General features: G+C 36.0%; 2 protein-coding genes across 4 annotated transcripts in view; one reads left to right on the forward strand and one right to left on the reverse strand.

The window, feature by feature from the left end:
- Nucleotides 1-1,945: 1,945 nt before the first annotated feature.
- On the reverse strand, nt 1,946-20,391 carry LOC122405489 (fatty acyl-CoA reductase wat-like). Of its 3 annotated transcripts, none has more exons than XM_043410282.1 (9): nt 20,248-20,391; nt 12,776-13,139; nt 9,474-9,722; nt 9,257-9,402; nt 7,573-7,682; nt 5,438-5,633; nt 5,035-5,295; nt 3,291-3,548; nt 1,946-2,522 (listed from the first exon to the last, which is right to left on the reverse strand). In XM_043410282.1, exons 2-9 carry the CDS (start codon nt 13,091-13,093, stop codon nt 2,411-2,413), a joined length of 1,650 nt encoding a protein of 549 aa, XP_043266217.1. In that variant the 5' UTR covers nt 13,094-13,139; nt 20,248-20,391; the 3' UTR covers nt 1,946-2,410. The 3 variants fall into 3 exon arrangements, with proteins under 3 accessions (XP_043266217.1, XP_043266219.1, XP_043266218.1); XM_043410284.1 differs by lacking the exon at nt 20,248-20,391 and adding an exon at nt 20,098-20,234; XM_043410283.1 differs by lacking the exon at nt 20,248-20,391 and adding an exon at nt 19,154-19,294.
- Nucleotides 20,392-20,536: 145 nt separating this feature from the next.
- Nucleotides 20,537-23,491, forward strand: part of LOC122405488 — a 35,748-nt gene continuing 32,793 nt past the window's right edge. The window contains exon 1 of the mRNA XM_043410281.1: nt 20,537-20,813. The gene's annotated coding sequence lies outside the window, so the exon portion shown is untranslated. The remainder of the gene's footprint in view (nt 20,814-23,491) is intronic.

Raw genomic sequence — 23,491 nt, forward strand, 5'->3', positions numbered from 1 at the left:
GTTTTAACCCTTTGCACTCCTATGTCGAGTGTGATTCGACATCAATTTTGATCTCAGGAGCTCCTTCGTCAAGTCCCATTCGACATTTTTTCAAGTCCAAATCAAAGAGATATCTTACACTTGAATATTACAAAAAATAAACAGATATTCTAACAGGTAAATTTCAAATAAAACACTTAAAAGCGTTGAGAGCTGCTGGTAACAAAATTGAAATATAATTCGGTGTGCAAAGGGTTAATCTTGACGGTTCTTACGAAGAATAATGGCTCCTTTGCGCGACCAAAGGGTGGAGGAATCGCTCAAATGGTCGCTCGTCGGCGTACTTGGCAAAAATTTATCAGATCAACGAAACGAGATTATAATTACGAGGTTTAACAAATTTGAAAGGGTCAAAAATCGATAAAAAATTCGAGATCTCGAGGATCCTACACTTGGAAATTCTAAATGGGGATTTTAGAGGGCAATGGTAGCAACTGGCTAATTTTTACGGTATTTATTTTCATAGTGCCCTGACACTTTGATGACCGCACGTTTAAAACTGAATTAAAAAATTTGAAAGGGTCAAAAATCGATAAGAAATTCGAGATCTCGGGAATCCTACCCCTGGAAATTCTAAATGGGGATTTTAGAGGACAATGGTAGCAACTGGCTAATTTTTACGGTATTTATTTTCACAGTGTCCTGACACATCGATAACCGCAGGTTTAAAACCGAATTAACAGATTTGAAAGGGTCAAAAATCGATAAAAAATTCGAGATCTCGGGAATCCTACCCCTGGAGATTCTAAATGGGGATTTTAGAGGACAATGGTAGCAACAGACTAATTTTTACGGTATTTATTTTCACAGTGTCCTGACACATCGATAACCGCAGGTTTAAAACCGAATTAACAGATTTGAAAGGGTCAAAAATCGATAATAAATTCGAGATCTCGGGAATCCTACCCTTGGAAATTCTAAATGGGAATTTTAGAGGACAATGGTAGCAACTGGCTAATTTTTACGGTATTTATTTTCACAGTGCCCTGACACTTTGATGACCGCAGGTTTGGAACCGAATGACCAAATTTGAAAGGGTCAAAAATCGATAAAAAATTCGAGATCTCGGGAATCCTACCCCTGGGAAATTCTAAATAGGAATTTTAGAGGACAATGGTAGCAACTGGCTAATTTTTACGGTATTTATTTTCACAGTGCCCTGACACTTTGATGACCGCAGGTTTGGAACCGAATGACCAAATTTGAAAGGGTCAAAAATCGATAAAAAATTCGAGATCTCGGGAATCCTACCCCTGGAGATTCTAAATGGGGATTTTAGAGGACAATGGTAGCAACTGGCTAATTTTTACGGTATTTATTTTCACAGTGTCCTGACACTTTGATAATCGACACGAAGATTGTTACTTCGATATATCTTTCCAGCTCCTGTAACTTTCTTCCTTTCCCACCGTTCCGTTTCAAAACGCGGCTGAAACCGGGCGGGGTTTCTCTTAAAAATCGCCCTGTACAATAAGAACACTCGTGAAAGTTAGAAAAGCGGAAAGAAAGTGGAAACGCCGCGTTGTGTCTCGTTGTTTGCGTCAATCAGCTGCAGAGACACGGACTCCTCGTTATCCAAGATTTAGTTATGAATTATGACACGATACGATATGTATTCAAACTCTTTGGTAATACCCGGGAAGGGGGTTGGGGGGATGTGTGGAGAGAATAAAATAAAAAAAGAAATACTCGAGACTTTTGCGTTACCGGAACGAACAAGCTTCACAGAACTTTGGAACAAGGTTGTAGCATTAAGCAAGTATAACCGTTTCGTCGAATGAAATTTATATTGAAAGAAAGTTGTGAGTTTCTTGGTATAAGTCCGCAGGAACTTTCAACCCGTTGCCTAATATTATCGGTAATAGCTACGACCGTTGAGAGGCCCTCTCGTCCGCAACGATCCACGTTAATTTCCTAAAGAGCCTGTTTATATACAATTATATTCTGTACGTTGTTGATACAAAAATTGTACAAATTTTTATTCTCCATTTTATAAATAAGTACGCAGTTAATTTTCACGATATTATTCCTTGGCCCGCGGGGGCCAAAATTGTTACTATCCAGCCCTCCTCGGAAAGAGTCCCACGATCCCCGGCTGTCGTAGACGTCCAAACGAGAAAACGACCACGGCGTCGGTTGTTTCGATCCCTTTCCTGTTCTTCCCGCTCGTTTCTCGCGAGCTGTCCAAAATACCAGAAGGTTGGCCGCGTGATTTTTTTGGCTAAAGACGCGGGGGCCACCGTATAGAATCCGACGAACGGCGTCGACACGATTCGATTCGACGGCTAATAATCCATTCGACGCTGTACACTCACGCACACGCATGCACGTACGCAATATTAATAATTATATCAATACACTCGTACACTGGCTACGCGGATTGCCGCGTGTAAGCCCGCAACACGTAAACTACCGACATCCAACATATTCGCAAAAGAACGTAAGACAGAATCAGCTTGAACGCCTGGTGGACCCAATATAATCTGCAAACAAATTTACAGAATTAATTACGATCAGATCCGTTCGAGAGAAACACCATTTGCACTTTGCAGTTTTCGCTGGAATATAAATTCGGTTCAAATTTTATTCACGGTTACGTAAATTGAATTAAGGGAGCATTCTAGTCTAGAACCTTCAAAAAGTCAATTCTTTTTTATATCATTTGAAAATATTTCTGCCAACAGATATTATTGTATTCGAAAAATTTCCTGATATTACAATAGCAGGTAGTATACTTTAAATCCATTTTTCTGGAAACCACATTTTTCCAGATGACTGCCATGATATCTTAAGTTCTAGTTGACCTATTGCAGGTATCTTCAGCACATATGACTCTATCGTCCAGAGTAAAATTTTTTAAATACAATGGTTTTAACTATTTTTTTGATACGCTGAAGTTGGGGGAAAAAATACAAAAACTCGATAATGGAGGTTCGTTTGTCGATTTCTGATGAGAAGAACAAGCATGTTCAATTGAAGACGCTCTACTGAAACAGCTGTATCGTCGACAATTTGAAATATATATTCACGACAAAAATAGAGTATATTCCTGAAATATAAATCAATACTATGTCACAAATCCAGATACAATAATGTTTTATAGGTTCTTTAGAAAAAATTCCCAAACGTCACTTAAAAAATTGACTTCTAGACTAGAATATTCCCTCAAGTATACGAATAAAATTTTCGTTACATGCATTTAAACATTTTTATCGAGAAAATAATTCTTGGAGCGCAAATTTAGGTATTACCTGTGCCATTTAATGCGAGCCTTCTCGAGAGTTTCGATCGGGTCTTTTATCAGGTACATGCGAATCCCTTGTATGTAAAACCGGAAGTAATTGTCCCAGTCGACTCGCGTGATGTCGCAGGCGAAGTTTTCGCGATCCTCGGGGCTCATCTTGGCGAGCACCGACCTGAAATTGTCGTTGATGAAGTCCCACTGCCTCGTGGTGAAGTAATTTAGCACGTCCATAAATTTGTGTATCTTTTTGTAGATCTTCATCATCCTTCGATCAAAGAAACATGCTTTGTCAACAACGAGGGAATGAAAGCACGATGGGTCAGAGATCTAGAAAACGTGGCAACTATTCAATAAATGGAAGATGTCTCCAGAGGTTTTTATAGAATTAATATCTTCTTCAATTTAATTTTATTAAATTACACAGCTTCTCTATATCGTTCTAAATGTCAAAGTATCTTTAATTTCTTCATTGCATTAACCCCTTAACGTTCATGCTCGAGTCTGACTGCTTTGAAAAACGATATTTGTTTAATCTAATGGTTTAAGGGATGATAATATTTGTTTTCCTGCAAATTATACGTTGGATACAACATTGTAATTAACAAAAACCGCATTTTTAGAAACAAATCCAATAAAGAAAACTGATTATTCTTAATTAACCGGAAAAATATGAGCGTTAAGGGGTTAATGAGAATTGAAGTTTTTGATTAATTTATTTTAAATTTTATCGACTGTTTTTGAAGACGATTTGTCGTTTCCATTTTTTTGCTTACGAAGATGCTAGAAATTTTAATATAAATTTCTCAATATTGTCCTATATATCAAAGATAGTGTCTTCGTATATTTCTTCATTGCATTTATGAGCATTGAAGTTTTTCATTAATTTATTTGAATTTTTAGCAACTGCTTTTGAAGACGATTTGTCGTTTCCACTTTTCTGCTCACGAAGATGCTAGGAATTATTATAAACTTCTTGATATCGTCCTATACATATATCAAAGACAATATCTTCGTATATTTCTTCATTGCATTTATGAGCATTGAAGTTTTTGTTTAATTTATTTGAATTTTTATCAACTGCTTTTGAAGACGATTCATCGTTTCCATTTTTTTGCTTACGAAGATGCTAGAAATTTTAATATAAATTTCTCAATATTGTCCTATATATCAAAGATAGTGTCTTCGTATATTTCTTCATTGCATTTATGAGAACTGAAGTTTTTCATTAATTTATTTGAATTTTTATCAACTGCTTTTGAAAACGATTTCGTTCCTATTTTTCTGCTCACGAAAATACTAGGAATTATTATAAGCTTCTTGATATAGTCCTATACATATATCAAAGACAATATCTTCGTATATTTCTTCATTGAATTTATGAGAATTGTAGTTTTTGACTAATTTATTTGAATTTTTAGAAACTGTTTTTGAAGACGATTTGTCGTTTCCATTTTTCTGCTCACGAAGATGCTAGGAATTTTATTTTAAGCTTCTCGATATCGTCCTAAATATCAAAGACAGTGTCTTCGTATATTTCTTCATTGCATTTAAGGAAATGATAGTTTCTGCTATTACAAAGAATTATAAATACTATGATACCATAATGATCACACTCAGATAGCATATTAACATATAAAAAAATAGGAAAATAATATAAAATATACGATCCTTATAACCACGAATCTACTTATGACTCCAATAATATTGACCACGTCATCAGGATCTCCTCACTCACTCTGTGGACAGATTACCTGGGTTCCTTGCCAACACAAACTGTGATGGTGTCGATGATGAGGGCGGGCATCAAGTGCAATATATAGACGCACAACAAGTGGATCAGTTTGTGTTTGTTGTTGCGGAAGCTGTAATACCATATCGCCTTTCCGGTCGGGTACTCGAGCCCGTATTTCTCGGACTTGATTTTCAGATCATCGTACGTGATGGAGTTGTCCCTGCAGACGAAATTGTACACCGGCACGTCGTTGTTCTTCTCACCGGGCGTGATCGAGGATCTGCAAGCGAACGATGATGGCTCAGTAGGAGCGACGAGGGCGTAGGATTTACGCGCGCAGAAAGAAAAAGTGTATCGGAATAGAAACGAATACGCGAACGAATCGGAATATAGTCGAACGACTCGTTGTCTTCGTGTTTTACCTTCGACGGTTTGCTACGTCCCAAGCACAGGCTATCAGAGCGTTTACCGTTAAATCTCCGGGCACAACGTTGGCCTCTATCGAACCGTCGCAGTGGATCGATCGAAGGATCCCGGTACCTGCGCCAGCCGCAACGCCTGTCGGTCCGTATAGATTATCGATCCATCCACGGAGTGGTTCCTGATACGTCGATATCACTGGAAACATTTCAAACGAATCTCTAATCAGAATTTACAAATTATCTTTTATTCGTCGAAATTATTGTCAACCCTTAACGCGAGACAAGGGGAAAAATTTTAATGGGGGATTCCAGAGGTCAAAATAAGACGAAAATCAAGAATACCAATTCGTTGATGGAGGCTTCGTTAAAAAGTTATTAACAATTACATTCAAATATTTCAAATCGTTCTGGAAAAATTATTTTCGGTTGCGGGGGTCAATTACAATCATTTTTGGTCATTACACATACCATCGAAATCCTACCCAGTTTCGAGAAAAAAATTCGAGGCGTGAAATTTTTCGACGGGGGAAAAATATTTCAAATCGTTCTGGAAAAATTATTTTCGGTTGCGGGGGTCAATCACAGTCATTTTTCGTAAATATACATACCCCCGAAATCCTGCCCACTTTCTAACAAAAAATTCGAGAAGGTGTGCAATTTTTCGACGGAAAAAAAAATTTCAAATCGTTCTGGAAAAATTATTTTCGGTTGCGGGGGTCAATTACAATTATTTTTTGGCAATAGACATACTCCCGAAATCCTACTCATTTCCTAGAAAAAAATTCGAGAAGGTATGACATTTTTCGATAAAATTAAAAAATTTCAAATTTTTCTGGAAAAATTATTTTCGGTCGCGGGGGTCAATTACAATTATTTTTGGTCAATAGACATACTCCCGAAATCCTACTCATTTCCTAGAAAAAAATTCGAGAAGGTATGAAATTTTTCGATAAAATTAAAAAATTTCAAATTTTTCTGGAAAAATTATTTTCGGTTGCGGGGGTCAATTACAATTATTTTTGGTCAATAAACATACTCCCGAAATCCTACTCATTTCCTAGAAAAAAATTCGAGAAGGTATGAAATTTTTCGATAAAATTAAAAAATTTCAAATTTTTCTGGAAAAATTATTTTCGGTTGCGGGGGTCAATTACAATTATTTTTGGTGAATAGACATACCCTCGAAAACCTGCGCATTTTCGAGAAAAAAATTCAGTACGGACGGAACTTTAAACGTTAATAACTTTTAACTATTGATTGTTTTTCGTCTTATTTTGGCCTCTAGAATTCACCATTAAAATTTTTCCCAGGGAACACCCTGTATAGAATACAGACGATCGTGCAAGTGGGTGGCTTTTTATTTTTTTAATACTGTATTTTGGGATATAAAAATACTCCATGTAATATGTTAAGGGTTAACAACGCTTTGTAATCTTTCAATAAAGGATTTTAAACAATCGTAAATGTGCCTTTACGCCGCCTAAAGGGGAAAGTGAAAAATATTGTCCGTCTTGTTGCGAAATTAATTTCAATAAAAAACATATAATACGTTGCTTAACGTGGTTATGTATACGTGTTTCGATAAAATAAAAATAATACTCGATGATTTGGGTCGTCACGATTAACGTTAATATAAATGGTAATTCAGCGATTATTATTCTCTATAAAAAGAATTTCGATGTGTTTCGTCCTAGATTGCTAATAGACTGACCCAGCAGCTCACTGACGTCGAAATTTAATGAACTCGTGGGAACAGGTTTTTAGACGAATTAGAGACGTTATTCATAGGCCTGAAAAAATTAAATTCGAATACTTGGCACACGGAGTTTAAACTATGTCACTGAATTACCATTTACATTGATAGCAATGAAACGAGTTACGTGGTTATAAGAGCAAGTTGAAAAGTACGTATACATTTTATTCGATTCTATTTCAACCACGTAATATGATTTAAAATGGTGGCTTCCAAGCCATAGTGGCGCCTTAAAATACAAGCACAAGTTGGAATTTTATTTCTGGTAGCCAAATAAATTTTCCTTCGACTGTTTTTGCAGCTAACGTTGACTTATAAAGAGGCAAAAAATTGCCATTTAAAATTAATATCTTCCGGATCGCGATGTCTCTGAAATACTAACCAATTGAGGGACGAAATATGCCCACGGGCATGTCACCGGCATCTTTCTTCACGCTACTTTCGGCCACTGCTTTTGTGAAAGTGTACGTATTCGGCCATATACCCAGTAATCTGCAAAAATAAAAACACTTCGTCGAGTGTTCGTAAAACAAATCTGTTTTTTTTTTTACAAGCATTAAAATTAAATTAATTCCTTTTCTTCCGTTCCATTTTTCAACTCTTTCGTTTTCGTACGCCGTATTTTAAATTGCAAGGTCCGAATTTACAAAATAGACTGAATTAAACGACGAAGGATGCATACAGGAAAGCCTTCGTTGCATATTTCTGTTATTCAAAACATGCATTTATTTAAAGCCTCGAGATATTCTATGGAAATGTGATTTAAATATTTTTACTTGGTTCTCAGAACCGCGTGGTTTGCTGACCCCCGTTCTCGAAAGATGAAACCCGATCTCTCCAAAACCGGAAACGCGACGACCGTTCTCCAAAATTAGAGTCACGTAAACACGCTATTTTACGAATTACGAATGATTGTAAAAGAGATTCTGGAATGCAGCAGTGTTTAACAACAAATTAAAATTTTAACATTTTTTTAAATCTAACCTCGAAGTATGAATTAATTTTAATAGTATACTGCTAGCAACTATTTTAATAGTTAAAATTTTAGAGCAGGAGTCCCTCTTTCTTGTAAATTATTATTTTACTGTAAAATTTGCTACAAATAAGAACCTTGATATTTTTGCATAAAGATTAAAAAAACTGCAATAAAAATTATGGAGTTAAAAGACAGATGCAGTTTTTAGACGCACTAAAACGAAGAAAATTACATTCAGTTTGTTTCCATCCATTCACTACAATATTCCAGAAGTTAAAAGAGCAACAATCTCTGAATAATAAATCATTCGATGTAATTGTTAAGTGCATATTTTTCCATCGTTTTAACTTCTTCAGATACGAATTGCATATGAAGCAAACGAAGATTTTAAATAATATTGACCCGTGACATCTATCAATCTTGTCATGGTGTTGGATTATATCATTGGGACATCAATATTTATTCGCAATTATTGCGATTAATTCCGGGTTATAGCACTTCAACATTGGTCGTCAACATTTAACAACCTGGGTAGAAATTGCTTTGCATAAAACTGAAATTCTATCTCGTATTGACCCCGCAACGTCCATCGACTTCGTGACGATGCTGCAATGTTATATAATCGAACAAATTCAATAATTGCAACACAATCGGGGAGTGATTTTTCTTATAAAAATGAATAAAAAACGTGGAATAAATTTGTTTGAAATATCGTTCTGTTATCGAGGAAAACAACTTTGAAAATCTGTAAAATGCGGCGCTAATCGTGAGTTTTCAAACACGGCTCTGTGATCACCAGACTGCGGATGTTTGTGCATTTATGGGAAATTTAAATTCTCAGAAAACTACAGAATGCATTTAATATGCAAAAATGTAAGAAATGCTTAAAGTAAGATACGAATTATTTAGGAATTGAGACAACTCTTTTCAATGCTCCCATTCCATTAATTCTATTAATAAAAATAGTGATCACTGTAAGTGTATTTTATAAAACTTGACCTTCAAACAAAATGCTAATTTTCTGATACGATTTCTGTACTCTGACAAACAATTAAAAAAGTTGTTAATGCTCTTTGCCTCCGTTGCTTACCGCGGAGTAATCTCGTCCAACAATTTCTCGTCCAAGCACTCCGTCAGAGCGATCAATTGATCTCCGTCCATCGGTGGTTCGTACACCCTCTCCTCGATCCTGGTCAGCGGACAATTCGCGTATGCCGTCGACACGTGCACGAACGCCTGAAAACACCACGCAGAATTCGTTACGCAGTTCCCTCACGAATCCTGTTTCTGTGTTTCGTTTTACTCGCCTTCAAACGTGGCATGTCTTTGCACAGATTCAGCGCTGCCTTGGGACTCCTCACGTTGATGGGCACCGCGACTGTCATCTTCTCGTCGAACCTGACGGTCGCAGCGACGTGGAAGAAGATCGAGACTTCTCTAATTAATGTAGCTCTGTCGTTAGGAGAGATCCCCAACCCAGGGAGGTAGCAGTCCCCAGAAATCGCTACAATTTGATGCCTGAACTTCGGATGCTGCTCTTTCAATCGACCAAAAACCTTAAAGGACAAAGGAAATCGAATTAGATCGGGTTATTTGTTCATAGAACGTACGGACGAAGAGTTTTTGGCCGCCATATTTGTTGTTTGCTCGTTCGAGCGATGTTTTGATATTGCAGGAATTATAAACGTTATAATTACATAAATGCAGAATGTAATTATGTTTTTATTTCTTTCTTTAACGAGAATTTACAAAATGAATGGACGTAGTGTTTTCTATGGGTTTAAATGAAGTTGATAGGGTTTTATAACGAGGTATAGAACTTTCGTTCAACATGGCCGCCATATTTGTTGTTTGCTCGTTCGAGCGATGTTTTGATATTACAGGAATTATAAACGTTATAATTACATAAATGCAGAATGTAATTATGTTTTTATTTCTTTCTTTAACGAGAATTTACAAAATGAATGGACGTAGTGTTTTCTATGGGTTTAAATGAAGTTGATAGGGTTTTATAACGAGGGATAGAACTTTCGATCAATATGGCCGCCATGTTTGTTGTTTTGATATTACAGCAATTATGAAAGTTTAAGTTAAATGCAGAATAATGGTTTATTAATGAGAACCTATAAAAACAAAGACTGAACAAGTGTTTTCTATGAGTTTGAAAGAAGTTAATTATTCCCTCGTTCGAGTGATGTTTTGATGTAGCAGGAATTATAAACGTTATAATTACATAAATGCAGAATGTAATTATGTTTTTACTTCTTTCTTTAACGTTATCCGTTGTATTAGGTAGAACGAAGTTTGGCCAACAAGCAGTAAATACGTATATAATTATAACAATCCTAAATAACAGAGTTTCGTATTTGGGGTTGTAGAGCCAATCGTGCTGGCGCGGTTACGCTGGAGGGCAATATGGCGCCGCCACAAAACCTGTCGTAATACAGGTTTGATGGACGACGGTTTTGCACTTGCCTGTCCGTTTCAGAGACCAGTTGGAAAGATTTTCTCTACGACCTCAGCTTCGAAATCGCGGTGCTAGAATGTAGCAGAATACAAGACAGAAAGTCTACAACTTTCGAAAAGGAGCGTTCAACGTTACGGTCCGCGGATGTAAGGCTCTCTAGACTACCATCTTGCGATCCAACAGACGACAGAAACTGTGTTAACGTCACGTGTGAGCAAATATTATTTAAAAAGCGATCCTACTATCATTAACACTGGAACCACCGGCAATTATATTGCATTTATTTTTATCAAAGAAATTAAAACTATAGATAAAGAAACGTATAATGCGATGGAGATAAATGTTTATTCATTTTCTTATAGAAAATTCTGGTAAATTTTTTGCAATTTTTATTAGAAATTACGAATGGGTCATTTTGACTGCTTTGCTAGTCCAGTGATAATTCTTGAGATTTACATCAACTATTGCAACTGAAAATCAAAGATTAACAGACACTGGATAAGACTAGTTTTAATTTTAAAGTGTCTTGTCGTTCTTATCGAGAAACCTGTTGTTGATTCAAAAAATTTTTAGCGCGAAAACTGACATTTTGCAGCGGATGTGAATTTTACTTGCGTCGGTGGTGGGTGTTAATTTAATGTGGCTCGACTCTCCCTTAGATCAAGCGAAAGGTCCGCCGGAGGAAAGGTGGCGAACACGGAGTCTAGACGTCGAGAGAAAGTCGTAAGTTTAGTTACGGGCTCGGAAGAAGTGGGAACCATAACTAGCGATGGGATTTGAAGTATGTACTTTGAATCGATTCGAACTTATACACAAGGTGTTCGTCCAGCTCTGGGAAAAATTTTAATGGGAGATTCTAGAGGCCAAAATAAGACGAAAATCAAGAACAACGTTGATTGACGATTCGTTAAAAAGTTATTAAAAATTTAAATTACAAAATTTCAAATCGTTCTGAAAAAATTATATTTAGTTACACGGGTCAATTGCAAGCATTTTTGGTGAATAGACATACCCTCGAAATCCTACGCACTTTCGAGAAAAAAATTTGAGTAGGTGGACTTTTTCGACAAAATTAAAAAATTTCAAATCGTTCTGAAAAAATTATTTTCAGTTTCGGGGATTAATTATGATCATTTTTGGTGAATAAACATAACCCCGAAATCCTACGCACTTTCGAGAAAAAAATTCAGTAGGTGGACAAATTTTTCGACAAAATTAAAAAATTTCAAATCGTTCTGAAAAAATTATTTTATGTTTCGAGGGTTAATTACGGTCATTTTTGGTGAATACACATACCCACGAAATCCTACGCACTTTCGAGAAAAAAAATACTTTACCGAAAATATACCCTGTGGCCAGAAATTTCATGCGTGCGCTTAAAAAATCGTATCTTATGGACAGATTGAAGGATTTCAATGATTCAAAATTCAAACGATGCGTATTAATGGAACTCTAGAGCCCCAGAAAAATTGGTCAAAATAATACATTGGATTATTGAACTACTAGTATCTTGTACCCTCCTGTATAGAGAGTGTACGGGCACCTCGATGGAAAATTTTAACGGGAGATTTTAGAGACCAAAATAAGACAAAAATCAAGAATGTTAATTTATTGACTGACGCTTCGTTAAAAAGTTATTAATTTTTAAAGTTCCGCCTGTAGATGATGGTTGACAGTGGTAGATAGTGGTTCTCACTCAGCATGAGAAACTCTATTTACTGATGTATCGACAGCCTTACAGTTTTCTGAGTGAGAACCACTAGAACTGACCCGCCTCAACCTATCGTGCGCGCGCAGCTGTTCTCAGATTGCCATTCTACAGGCGCAACTTTAAACGTTAATAACATTTTAACGAAGCCCCAATCAACAAATTGCTATTCTTGATTTTCGACTTATTTTGGCTTCTAGAATCTCGCATTAAAATTTCTCCCCAAGGTGGCTGTAAAACCTGTACACGTAGCAAATAAATTCCAATACAATTCGAAGCTCCAAACTCTTGAAAGTCTCGAGTGTTGTATCTTAAAGATTCTGGTAAATTTGGATGATTTCCAATAACCCTCAAGACTCAGAAGCTTCAAACCGTTTGGAAACCGATGATCCATAACGAAAGATCAAACAAAATCAGTTTTGAGCGATAATTACCGGATCGTCGAACAGTTCCTCGATGCGCTGATGGACGTCCTTGCCCTTTTTCGAGCGTACCAATAAATAGATGAACGAGATGCCAGGACACTCGCGGAGGAGTTTCTCGACGAGCAGCTTGCCCATGAATCCCGTGCCGCCGGTCACGAAGATGCTCTCGCCATTGTAGAATTTTTGTATGGGCGTTAGTTTGGACACCTCGACGGTCGAGTCGCAATTGTCACTGGGCGAGCATTCCGTCGAATTTTCGTTTAGATTGCATCCGTTCTCAGGCACGGCCACGTCCTGGCCACACTGCTCCAACAAAACTTCCACCATCGCGTTTGATGTCCTCCGCGCGTCGTTTTGGAGACTATCGATACAACTGAACAAATCAAATAAATCAGTAACAATCACAGCATGGTCCATGGTGAAAAAAAACGAAATAGGTGAAAATAATATTCGTCCACTACAACGTTTTTATAAACGCTCAATTACTCCCTTGTTGCAATTTGTGTGTTGTTAAATATTCACCAAAAATCGTTACTTTACAGAGTTATTCGGAGGAATTGTGGCTTTAAAGATTACAGATTTGCAAAAGTTCCAGGAATTCTGATTTGGAATTTTTAAATTGGAAAATGCACGTTCTTGGACCACCAAATGCAATAGACGAATGTGTAATACTTGAAACGTTTTTGGGCGTGAAGTATTAATGAATTTTGTAAATATTAATTTTGAAAGTAATAGAGCGCCTTGTTCCTTATAAAATATGCGTTACAAGCGAGCGTATTGCGAAAAATGATCGTTTTCGAAAGCGGGTCTCGTGCCATAAAAGTTTGGGAAGCCTTGCCGAGAAATTATAGTTCGGATTAGGTATAATCGATTCCATGAAAAAAGTATCGATATAAATCTAGCTATTGATAGATATCGATAGAAATTTATTATTGGAATGTTCATTTTACGATAATAGATTTTACTTGTTATTGAATCTGAGTATCGCACGCGATTAACGAGCCGACGTTTAAGGTGGAAGTGTCTGGCTAAACCAGACGCCGCTATTTTCACCTATTTCTTTCTTTTCCCCCCGACACAAACAGGCCATAAAAGAAAACGAAAGTGTTCGAGAGCTAAGCCCACATGCCAATCTGAAAAGTGCTGCTCGCTCCGCTGCTCCCGCGATAGCTACTCGGAGAGAAACCGTCGTTGAGTGAAAGTTGATCGTGAACTTCGTCCGTGCGTCTCCCGTGCTCCGAATCGAAAGACCGATATGATCGATGTCGCGTGTCGACCGTAAGACGAAAAACTCGTTTCCCGTCTCGTCGTTTTACGATAATAATTACCGCGAATACGCCACTCAAATGTCAATTATCGTTACGTTACGATAACAGTCGATTCTTACGATCGTAAATCGATCGCACCACACTCGACTAATCGATTCAAAAAGTCGAAAGATATTGCCCCTTAATATAAAATTCTATCTTCCTTTGCTCTTCGACGTGTCCATTTGAATTATTAGATTGGGATTCCGCGTTGGAGGGATCGGAGATTTGGAACTGCGGACAAAAGTCAAGGGCAATGACATCACAGTATCAACACGCTGGTTAAATTATGCGGAAGAATCGCAAACGCGTGTGAAATGATAATTACAGCGGGTCCTCGATTTTGACGTCTCGTTTCGCGTGATTGACTTAAATAAAAAATTAATTAATCGATCCGGTATCGAGAATGGGAGCTCTTTTGCAATATTATGCGGAAGAGCCTTCGTGATGGAGGTTGCCCCCGTCGCTCGTTGATTCGTAAGGTCGACTCTCGCGTGCCTGTGTGAAAGTGTACACATTCTCACTCTCGATCCTGCGTCCATTAGAGAGTCTCACTTTTAATAGCAACTTCTCGAGAGCAAAACTCACCACTGGATAGCGTAATAGTTAGACTGCGGATGTTTATGAATTTATGGGAAATTTTAATCCTAAAAAAACTACAGAATGCATTTAATATGCAAAAATATAAGAAATACTTAAAGTAAGATACGAATTATTATATTTAGGGGTTCAGACAGCCCTCTGCGAAGCTTCCGTTTCATTAATTTTATTAATAAAAATGTAAATTTGCATAAAGATCCGCAGTCTAGTAATAGTTATTTGAAATGTTTCGAATCTACAAAATGGCGGGAAAATCAACTTACTCCGCTATCTTCGATATTTTCAACAATTCTGACGAGCTATACGAACTGACACAACTAACCTTTGCTATTTGATGACAAAAGTATGGAGGTTTAATATATGAATATTTATTAAATGAGAACTACGGTTTGTCACAGCTTATAGAATCACCCTGTATACTCAGAACTGCATCCAATCCTTATTAATATTATAAGAGCACATAAAAACAGAGATCGCAAATATGTCATTGGTTCGGGAAACATCTAATTCCACCTTATTAATATTTAAAGGCGTGTGAAAAAATTGCAAAAAATTCGTGGAGTGTAATTTTATTAGTCGATAATATGTCACATGCTCGGGAAGAATCTTATTAATATCCCTTCTGATTAATACGTAAGTGCAGCTTGACAAAAAATCCTAAAGACACGTACGCAGTAATTTATGCTGTCCACATGTTGCCAACACTTTTTTTACTTGCTCTTCGATATTAATAAGGATGGATTGAATATACGTTGCGGGTATAAAGTGTAATTGTGTATCGAAGAGTAACGAGTACGATCAAATACTAGTTTCGATTGTAAAATATGGGAGTCATGTTTAACTCTTGTCTGAAATATTGTTTTCTGTTATTTTGTCTACGAAATAAGGAGTTCAGAGTTTTCAGAGTTATTTCGAATCGAACGAAGTTAATTTACACCTAGGATTAGGATTTTTAGACATGGGATCTCGCGTGATGCCACACGCAGTTAACACATTTTACGACTGCTCGAATAAATTTTACGAAGCACATGACGTATTTACGTATTTTTTGCTCTTATTTTACATTTACACAATATGTCACGTGCGAAAGAAAATTTTTAGTATCGAAAAATATGGAGAACTTAAATTACTCACTTAGTATTAATGTAATAATAGATGGAAGCTTAACAGTTGTCAAAATATATTTTTCTATTAGAATTTTAAATTCAAACGTTGGAATTTCTTACTTTAAAGGGAGTACCTCGGAAAAAAATGTTCAAACTACTGTTTCGATAAGTTTGAGATCGTTTAAAAATATTTCTTAACATAATTTGGTATACCAGTATCACTCGAAAACGTAAATTTATCGATGGTGTTAACACATTTGCTGCCCACACGGTTTCTCGAGGTTATTACGTTTTGCAAGCTCGTGTTTCCTCTGTCTTCGAGTAAACGAACGTACGTAATGTTATGTACATATATAAAATCATAGTCTTCAATCGCTAAAAACGTTCAAAAAATTTACTAAACGTATACAGATATGTACAGGGTTTATCACTTAACTTTATCGCCTGAAATATTTCGGTTGTTTCGGATAAACTCGCAAAATGGAACGATGTCGAGGACGACGTAATTTAATTTGATGGGTTTTTCGTGGGAGGACATATAAAGGACATATGAAAACCAGGTTTTTTTTTTCTAAATGGAATCACCTATTTTGTATACTTATAAATAATGGCTACTTTAAAGGCTCAATGACCTGTTGCCTACAGTCCTTCGAGGTCACGAATGGTGGTAAATTATATCTTCTGTCTAATTTTCTATGCTACTGCGAACTTATATTCCGAAAATCGAACAGAAAAATTTCTTTATACGACTCTTCTATTCCTGTTGCTAAAAAATATTATTTGTTTCAAATAATCTTTAAAACGGTGGACAGCGAACGTGTTAACAAGGATAACCTTGGCTTAGGCTCGAACACATCGAAACGTTTTATTTAATTTTTGGAAAATTTGAGAATACGTTCCTAAAATTTTGTCTTGAAATTTTTAAAATGACGAAACTGCTCGAACGCATTAATTTCTATTTGATAAAAAGTCACGATCGCACGATAGGGTCACGATCAACGATTAATATATCGCACATTTCTTCTTTGGAACGCTGCACGTATCTTTAATTAAATTTAATACTTGTTAAGAGTTAAAAAATAAAATTTTAATTGATGGTTGTGACTTGGAAATTAAACATAAGTACACAAATGGTCCGTACTAATTATTATTATTTATAATTACGGACGTTTTGGTTTTTGGTTCCAGGTCTTGCTCAATATAACAAATTATAAATGTAATTATATAAAAATTAATTAATGGAATATGACAACTAACATGGAAACTTTTAAATCAAAGTTAAAACTATTGCACATACACAAAACCAGGATTAGAGTTAGGAATACAATAAAATCAAACTCTTGGTGACTTTATGCTTGCCAGAAATTCAATAAAAACTATATAATAATAATAAGTGGTAAATAAATAAAATGATACAAGAGATATCTTATAATCCAATAAGAAATAATTTTAATTTCTTGCTCCTATATGAATAACCACAAATTGTTAATGGACGAGGTCAGGGATACGTGCAATTAAACATTCCAATTAAAAGTCACGACTATTATTAGGAAAAAATGTTTTATGTATGTAGATCAGTATCTATTTACTCATTTGCTATGATTTTGCCATCAATTTTAATTAGAACGCTTAATTACGAACATTTGCAATTACCCACATTATGCCACGGAATCCATAGTACCTATATAATAATTTTTTATTAGGATGTAAGATAAAAAAAATTTTTCCTTGTCAGATATACTCTTTCTCTTGCTTAAATCGGTGGGCCCATTTTCTAAATAATTACTTTGTATTTGTAATTCCTATTTCTCTGTCTTCAACTCAGATGTCCGTATGACGTCATTTAAATTTACGTACTGAGGACAGCCAGAACCAAAGGTCGAAACGTCTATTTTCCAAGTCGCAAATATCTAACGATTCGTAACATACAACGATAAATTATTGTTTTTGTAGAAGTTTATTGAGTCCGGAGAAAATCGAAATATGGTCGAAGAATGTTAAAAATTTGCCTGCCAAATCTATATTTTATCGACTCAAAATAAAAAAGGTCTATTTTCCTAGTTACAAACATCTAACGATACATATAACATACAACGACGAATTATTGTATCGATATAATATTTGTTTTTATAGAAGTTACTATATTGAGTCCGGAGGAAATCGAAATATGGTCGAAGAATGTTAAAAATTTGCCTGCCAAATCTATATTTTATCGACTCACAATAAAAAAGGTCTATTTTCCTAGTTACAAACATCTAACGATGCATATAACATACAACGATGAATTATTGTATCTATATATTATTGTTTTTATGGAAGTTACTATATTGAGTCCGGAGAAAATCGAAATATGGTCGAAGAATATTAAAAACTTGCTTGCCAAATCTATATTTTATCGACTCAAAATAAAAACGTCTGTTTTCCAAGTCACAAACATCTAACGATGCATATAACATACAACGATGAATTATTGTTTCTATATATTATTGTTTTTATGGAAGTTACTATATTGAGTCCGGAGAAAATCAAAATATGGTCGAAGAATATTAAAAGCTTGCTTGCCAAATCTATATTTTATCGACTCCAAAAAAAAACGTCTATTTTCCAAGTCGCAAACATCTAACGATGCATATAACATACAACGATGAATTATTGTTTTTATGGAAGTTACTATATTGAGTCCGGAGAAAATCGAAATATCGTCTAAGAATGTTAAAAACTTGCTCGTTAAATCTATTTTTTATAGACTTAAAATAAAAACGTCTATTTTCCAAGTCACAAACATCTAACGATGCATATAACATACAACGATGAATTATTGTATCTATATATTATTGTTTTTATAAAAGTTACTATATTGCATCCGAAGAAAATCAAAAAGTGGTTGAAGAATATTAAAAACTTGCTTGCCAAATCTATATTTTATCGACTCAAAATAAAAACGTCTGTTTTCCAAGTTGCAAATATCTAACGATTCATAACATACAACGATAAATTATTGTTTTTATAGAAGTTACTATATTGAGTCCGTAGAAAATCAAATTATGGTTGAAGAATATTAAAAGCTTGCTTGCCAAATCTATATTTTATCGACTCAAAATAAAAACGTCTATTTTCCAAGTCACAAACATCTAACGATACATAACATACAACGATGAATTATTCTATCGATATATTATTGTTTTTATAGAAGTTACTATATTGAGTCCGGAGAAAATCGAAATATGGTGCATCGAAAATCGATGAATGTTAAAAACTTGCTTGCCAAATCTATATGTTATCGATTTGAAATATTAACGATCGTCCAATTTCGCGTTCAATTAGAAAATGCAATTACCGCGAGGAAAGATAAATATTGCAAAAGATGACCTTACTATTCGAGCCGGGCACCTTGGCTGTTTCTCTTCACAAAACACTGAAACGTTGCACCGCAAAGATTGCGACAACTTCGCGACCCCAGCACCGACTAGCGCGGTTCGTTTGATCTCCCCGAAGGCGCTTCGATCTCAACCACCGCGGTTCGATTCGTACGTTTCCGTCGATCGTCGTGTCGATTCGCTCGACGCGCGGGGCATTTTTGGAAATCGAGATGGAACGCGAACGAAACTGAGTCACGGTTTAACGAAAGTTGAACGCGCGTCGTATTTGGGTGCGAAATAACGGTCACGGGATGCTGCGCGAGCACACTTGTCGCTCAACGATTATTAAATATTCCGTTCGATTGGAGGAAATTCCGCGAGAGAAGCGCTTGAACGCACGTCGTCGGTGCCCGTGACAGTCGTGAATCCCCGAGACACGGTCGTTCGATAATTCTCGAGCAGCAGAAACGAGCGTCGTAATCGATACGAATCGCGAGCCGCAAACTCGCGTTGAATGTCTAACGAAGAAAGTCGGGTAGCCGCGTATAGAAAGCTCGTGAGCGCGTCGAATCAAAATACGTATTACGCGTTCGTTTAATACATCGTGGCGCGTTCCACTCCTGTGTAGAATTTAGATTAGAGTTGTATGAAACTATTATTTTAATTAATCGTCCGCGACGTGCGTCGTACGGTCGCGCGAAACGACCGACCGTCGCGTCGCAAATTGAAACGGAACCGGGTTGTTTCGTTGCTCGATATTGCTTTCTTTTCGCACGAGCATCTCGGTTCAAACCTGTTTGCCGTTCGTACGGGCCCGAAATTCACAGCGATCCGCCGGAACCGTCGCCAGTGAAATATTTCGGGACAGAGATCACTATAAACAACGTAGAACTTGTGCTGTTTCGAGCGTCGCGCACAATCCGGATCTATCGACCACGAAGGGTTACAATTTCACTGACCTTTGCTCCGCCGTTCCCGTGAAATCAATTTCCCGCGCGACGTTCGAGAGAAACACGGAGAATCGTCGCTCGACGAACCAACTGTACAAACTAACGAATGAAACCGACTGTTAAACGCACCAACAAACGGAAGAACCGAACGCTAGGTACCTTGGTAACTTTCTCTTCGCGCGAATCTACCGATCCTCCTCTTATGCCACCTCGAGTCTTTTGCAAGCGATACACCACAGAATTGTCACTCGTCCCGTCGTTGGTCTCGCTTTTCCTTTCTCCTCCTTCTACTCTCCTTATTGCCTTGCCCCTTCCCTCTACCCTTTGACACTCCTTCTCCTTCCTTGACACGGCTTCGAATCACGCTCGACCCCCCAGTCCAACCACCTCCCTGCCACGAATTTATTTCGTCTCTCGTTTCTTCTTTTTGTCCTATCGCGGGAGGTTCTTCTGCACGTTTAATCGTATTTTCGTTCCCTTCGAATACCCCCGTGCCGGCAAAAACCAGTCGTACCACGGTGTTGTCGCCCGCCCGGGAATAAGAACTGCACGACGCGCATCGATAAACGCGACGCGTGCATTCGTTACGCGAAGGGATCCCCAGAAGTGCGCGTCGCGAAAGAGTTTTAGACGTTCCGAGCGTCCGTGGTGAACTCGAGGCGACACGGTCACCGGGAAACGATTCAAAACAAACGACCGGAAGACGATGGCACCGACACGCTGTGGTAACTAAACAAAATGGACAAACTCCACTATACTCGATAGAACAAATCTCCGATCTTTTCACAATTTTATGAAATTAATCTTATCATACTAAATTAATCTTTTCAATTATCACGAAAAGACTATTATAAATTAAAATTATTTTTAAATTGCACTATTTCGAATAACTGTAAATTTAGTAGACTACCCTCTACAAACATTAAAATTAAAATTATTTTTAATTCCTTATTGGACCACTACTGGATAAATAACTATATTCTTCATTTGTTATACGAATTTTTCATCTGAATATGCAGTTTGCTCATTTTTAAATTGCACTATTCGAATAACTTTAAATTTAATACACTACCCTCTGCAAACATTAAAATTAAAATTATTTTTAATTTTTTATTGGACCAGTACCACATAAATAACTATATTTTTCATTTGTTGTACGAAATTTTCATCTGAATATGCAGTTTGCTCATTTTTAAATTGCACTATTTCGAATAACTTTAAATTTAATACACTACCCTCTGTAAACGTTAAAATTAAAATTATTTTTAATTTTTTTATTGGACCACTAACCGGATAAATAGCTATATTCTTCATTTGTTGTACGAATTTTTCATCTGGATAAGCACCTGCCCATTTTTAAATTGCTCCATTTCGAATAGCTTTAAATTTAATAGACTACCCTCTGCAAACATTAAAATTAAAATTATTTCAAATTTTTTATTAGACCAATACAAGATAAATAATTATATCCTTCAGTTGTTATACGAAATTTTCATCTGAATATGCAATTTGTCCATTTTTAAATTGCACTCTTTCGAATAGCTTTAAATTTAGTAGACTACCCTCTGCAAACATTAAAATTAAAATTATTTTTAATTTTTTATTGGACCAGTACCACATAAATAACTATATTTTTCATTTGTTGTACGAAATTTTCATCTGAATATGCAGTTTGCTCATTTTTAAATTGCACTATTTCGAATAACTTTAAATTTAGTAGACTACCCTCTGCAAACATTAAAATTAAAATTATTTCAAATTTTTTATTAGACCAATACAAGATAAATAATTATATCCTTCAGTTGTTATACGAAATTTTCATCTGAATATGCAGTTTGCTCATTTTTAAATTGCACTATTCGAATAACTTTAAATTTAATACACTACCCTCTGCAAACATTAAAATTAAAATTATTTTTAATTCCTTATTGGACGACTACCGGATAAATAACTATATTTTTCATTTGTTGTACGAAATTTTCATCTGAATATGCAATTTGTCCATTTTTAAATTGCACTATTTCGAATAGCTTTAAATTTAGTAGACTACCCTCTGCAAACAGTAAAATTAAAATTATATTTAATTCCTTATTGGATCACTACCGGATAAATAACTATATTCTTTATTTGTTGTACGAATTTTTCATCTGGATAAGCACTTTGGCCATTTCTGATTCGTGTCACGGTAACTCGTCGGCCAGAAAACAACGAGGCAGAAATTTTTACACGCGTTCACTCTTTTTCTTTTAACTTTTGAAATACGAGACGAGTCCCCGCCACGCGTTTCACAATGCTTCGAGCCTCGTATTTGCAATCGCCTGATCGCAAATTAACGGATAACGTTTAGCATCCACCGTGGTAACTAACGATGTAATATAAAAAATAAATTTTTGAAATGGTGATATGTATCGTGCAACATTTTTCGAGAGCATTGCGTTTCATCCAAATGGTAGATCAATGTTGTAAAATTATTAACAAAGACTACATTTCCTTCGTTTATGTTTCTAAATATTCTTCTGCCTCTCTCAGTTACAAAAAGAAATATTAATAACGAATAAGAAGAAATTGTTTTAAAAAATATACGGTTATCCCTATAGTCAGTATCCGATGCGTTTTTATTTTTTCAAATAATAAACAAAAATTGTATTTTGAATTTTAGTTTATATAATTCGTGTAACTTGAAATACCCCATTTTCTTTTTCGTCACATTTCGATTACGTAGCTCCGACTGCTTAGGTTTGACTGTATTTAGCACTAATTGTTGATATTGTTAATTTCCACTTTAAAAATAGGTTCCACCTGAACATGTTTAATGACATAATTGAAGACTGAATAATAAGAAGGGAAAGCAAAACTTCCGCGCGTGTATGACACAATACGGTCTCTAAGCTATTTCTATTACTGGAATTTAAATATTAATTAATTCGCTGAGGTGAGGTGGCCAACAAAATTGCAGATGTTCGCTACATAATTTTACAAAAAACGCGAGACCTTTACGCGATGTTTTGTTCATTAACACTCAGACGATGAACCTTGACTCTTTTCTTAGACATCCGTTCCAAGTTCACTCGGATTAGTGTTTTTCAAAGCAGGCAGCGTGCTTTTTAACACAGAAAACTGCGAATAACTTATTCATAGGGACTTAACAACCGTGGGAGTATATGTCTCTGATAATATTTTAAGTATCTTATACCATTTAATAAATGACTTCGTTTTTCATGCTTCGATCAAGCAAATTATACATAAGTTACTTGGATTATTCGCGATCTTTTGTTTTACATCACGTTATACGTAATGTTCATAAAATATCGTCTATCTATAAGTGGTTTCTTTTATGTAAGCTCTTATGTTCGACGAGTAAAAAGTTCAACGAATCAAAATTAATAGGCAGAAGTTTTACTGA

The sequence above is a fragment of the Colletes gigas genome, unplaced genomic scaffold (genome assembly GCF_013123115.1).
Source record: "Colletes gigas isolate AHSC1104 unplaced genomic scaffold, ASM1312311v1 Colletes_gigas_Sc00004, whole genome shotgun sequence".
NCBI classification, from domain to species: Eukaryota; Metazoa; Arthropoda; class Insecta; order Hymenoptera; family Colletidae; genus Colletes; species Colletes gigas.

Bases quoted from the DNA above. Each gene is read 5' to 3' on its own strand.
- LOC122405489 (XM_043410282.1), bottom strand. From the start codon at position 13,093: ATGGTGGAAGTTTTGTTGGAGCAGTGTGGCCAGGACGTGGCCGTGCCT. The intron at 7,683-9,256 runs GTAAGCAACGGA...TTATTTTTGCAG, and splicing joins TTGGACGAGATTACTCCGCG to ATTACTGGGTATATGGCCGA. The intron at 3,549-5,034 runs GTAATCTGTCCA...CTTTGATCGAAG, and splicing joins TGTGTTGGCAAGGAACCCAG to GATGATGAAGATCTACAAAA.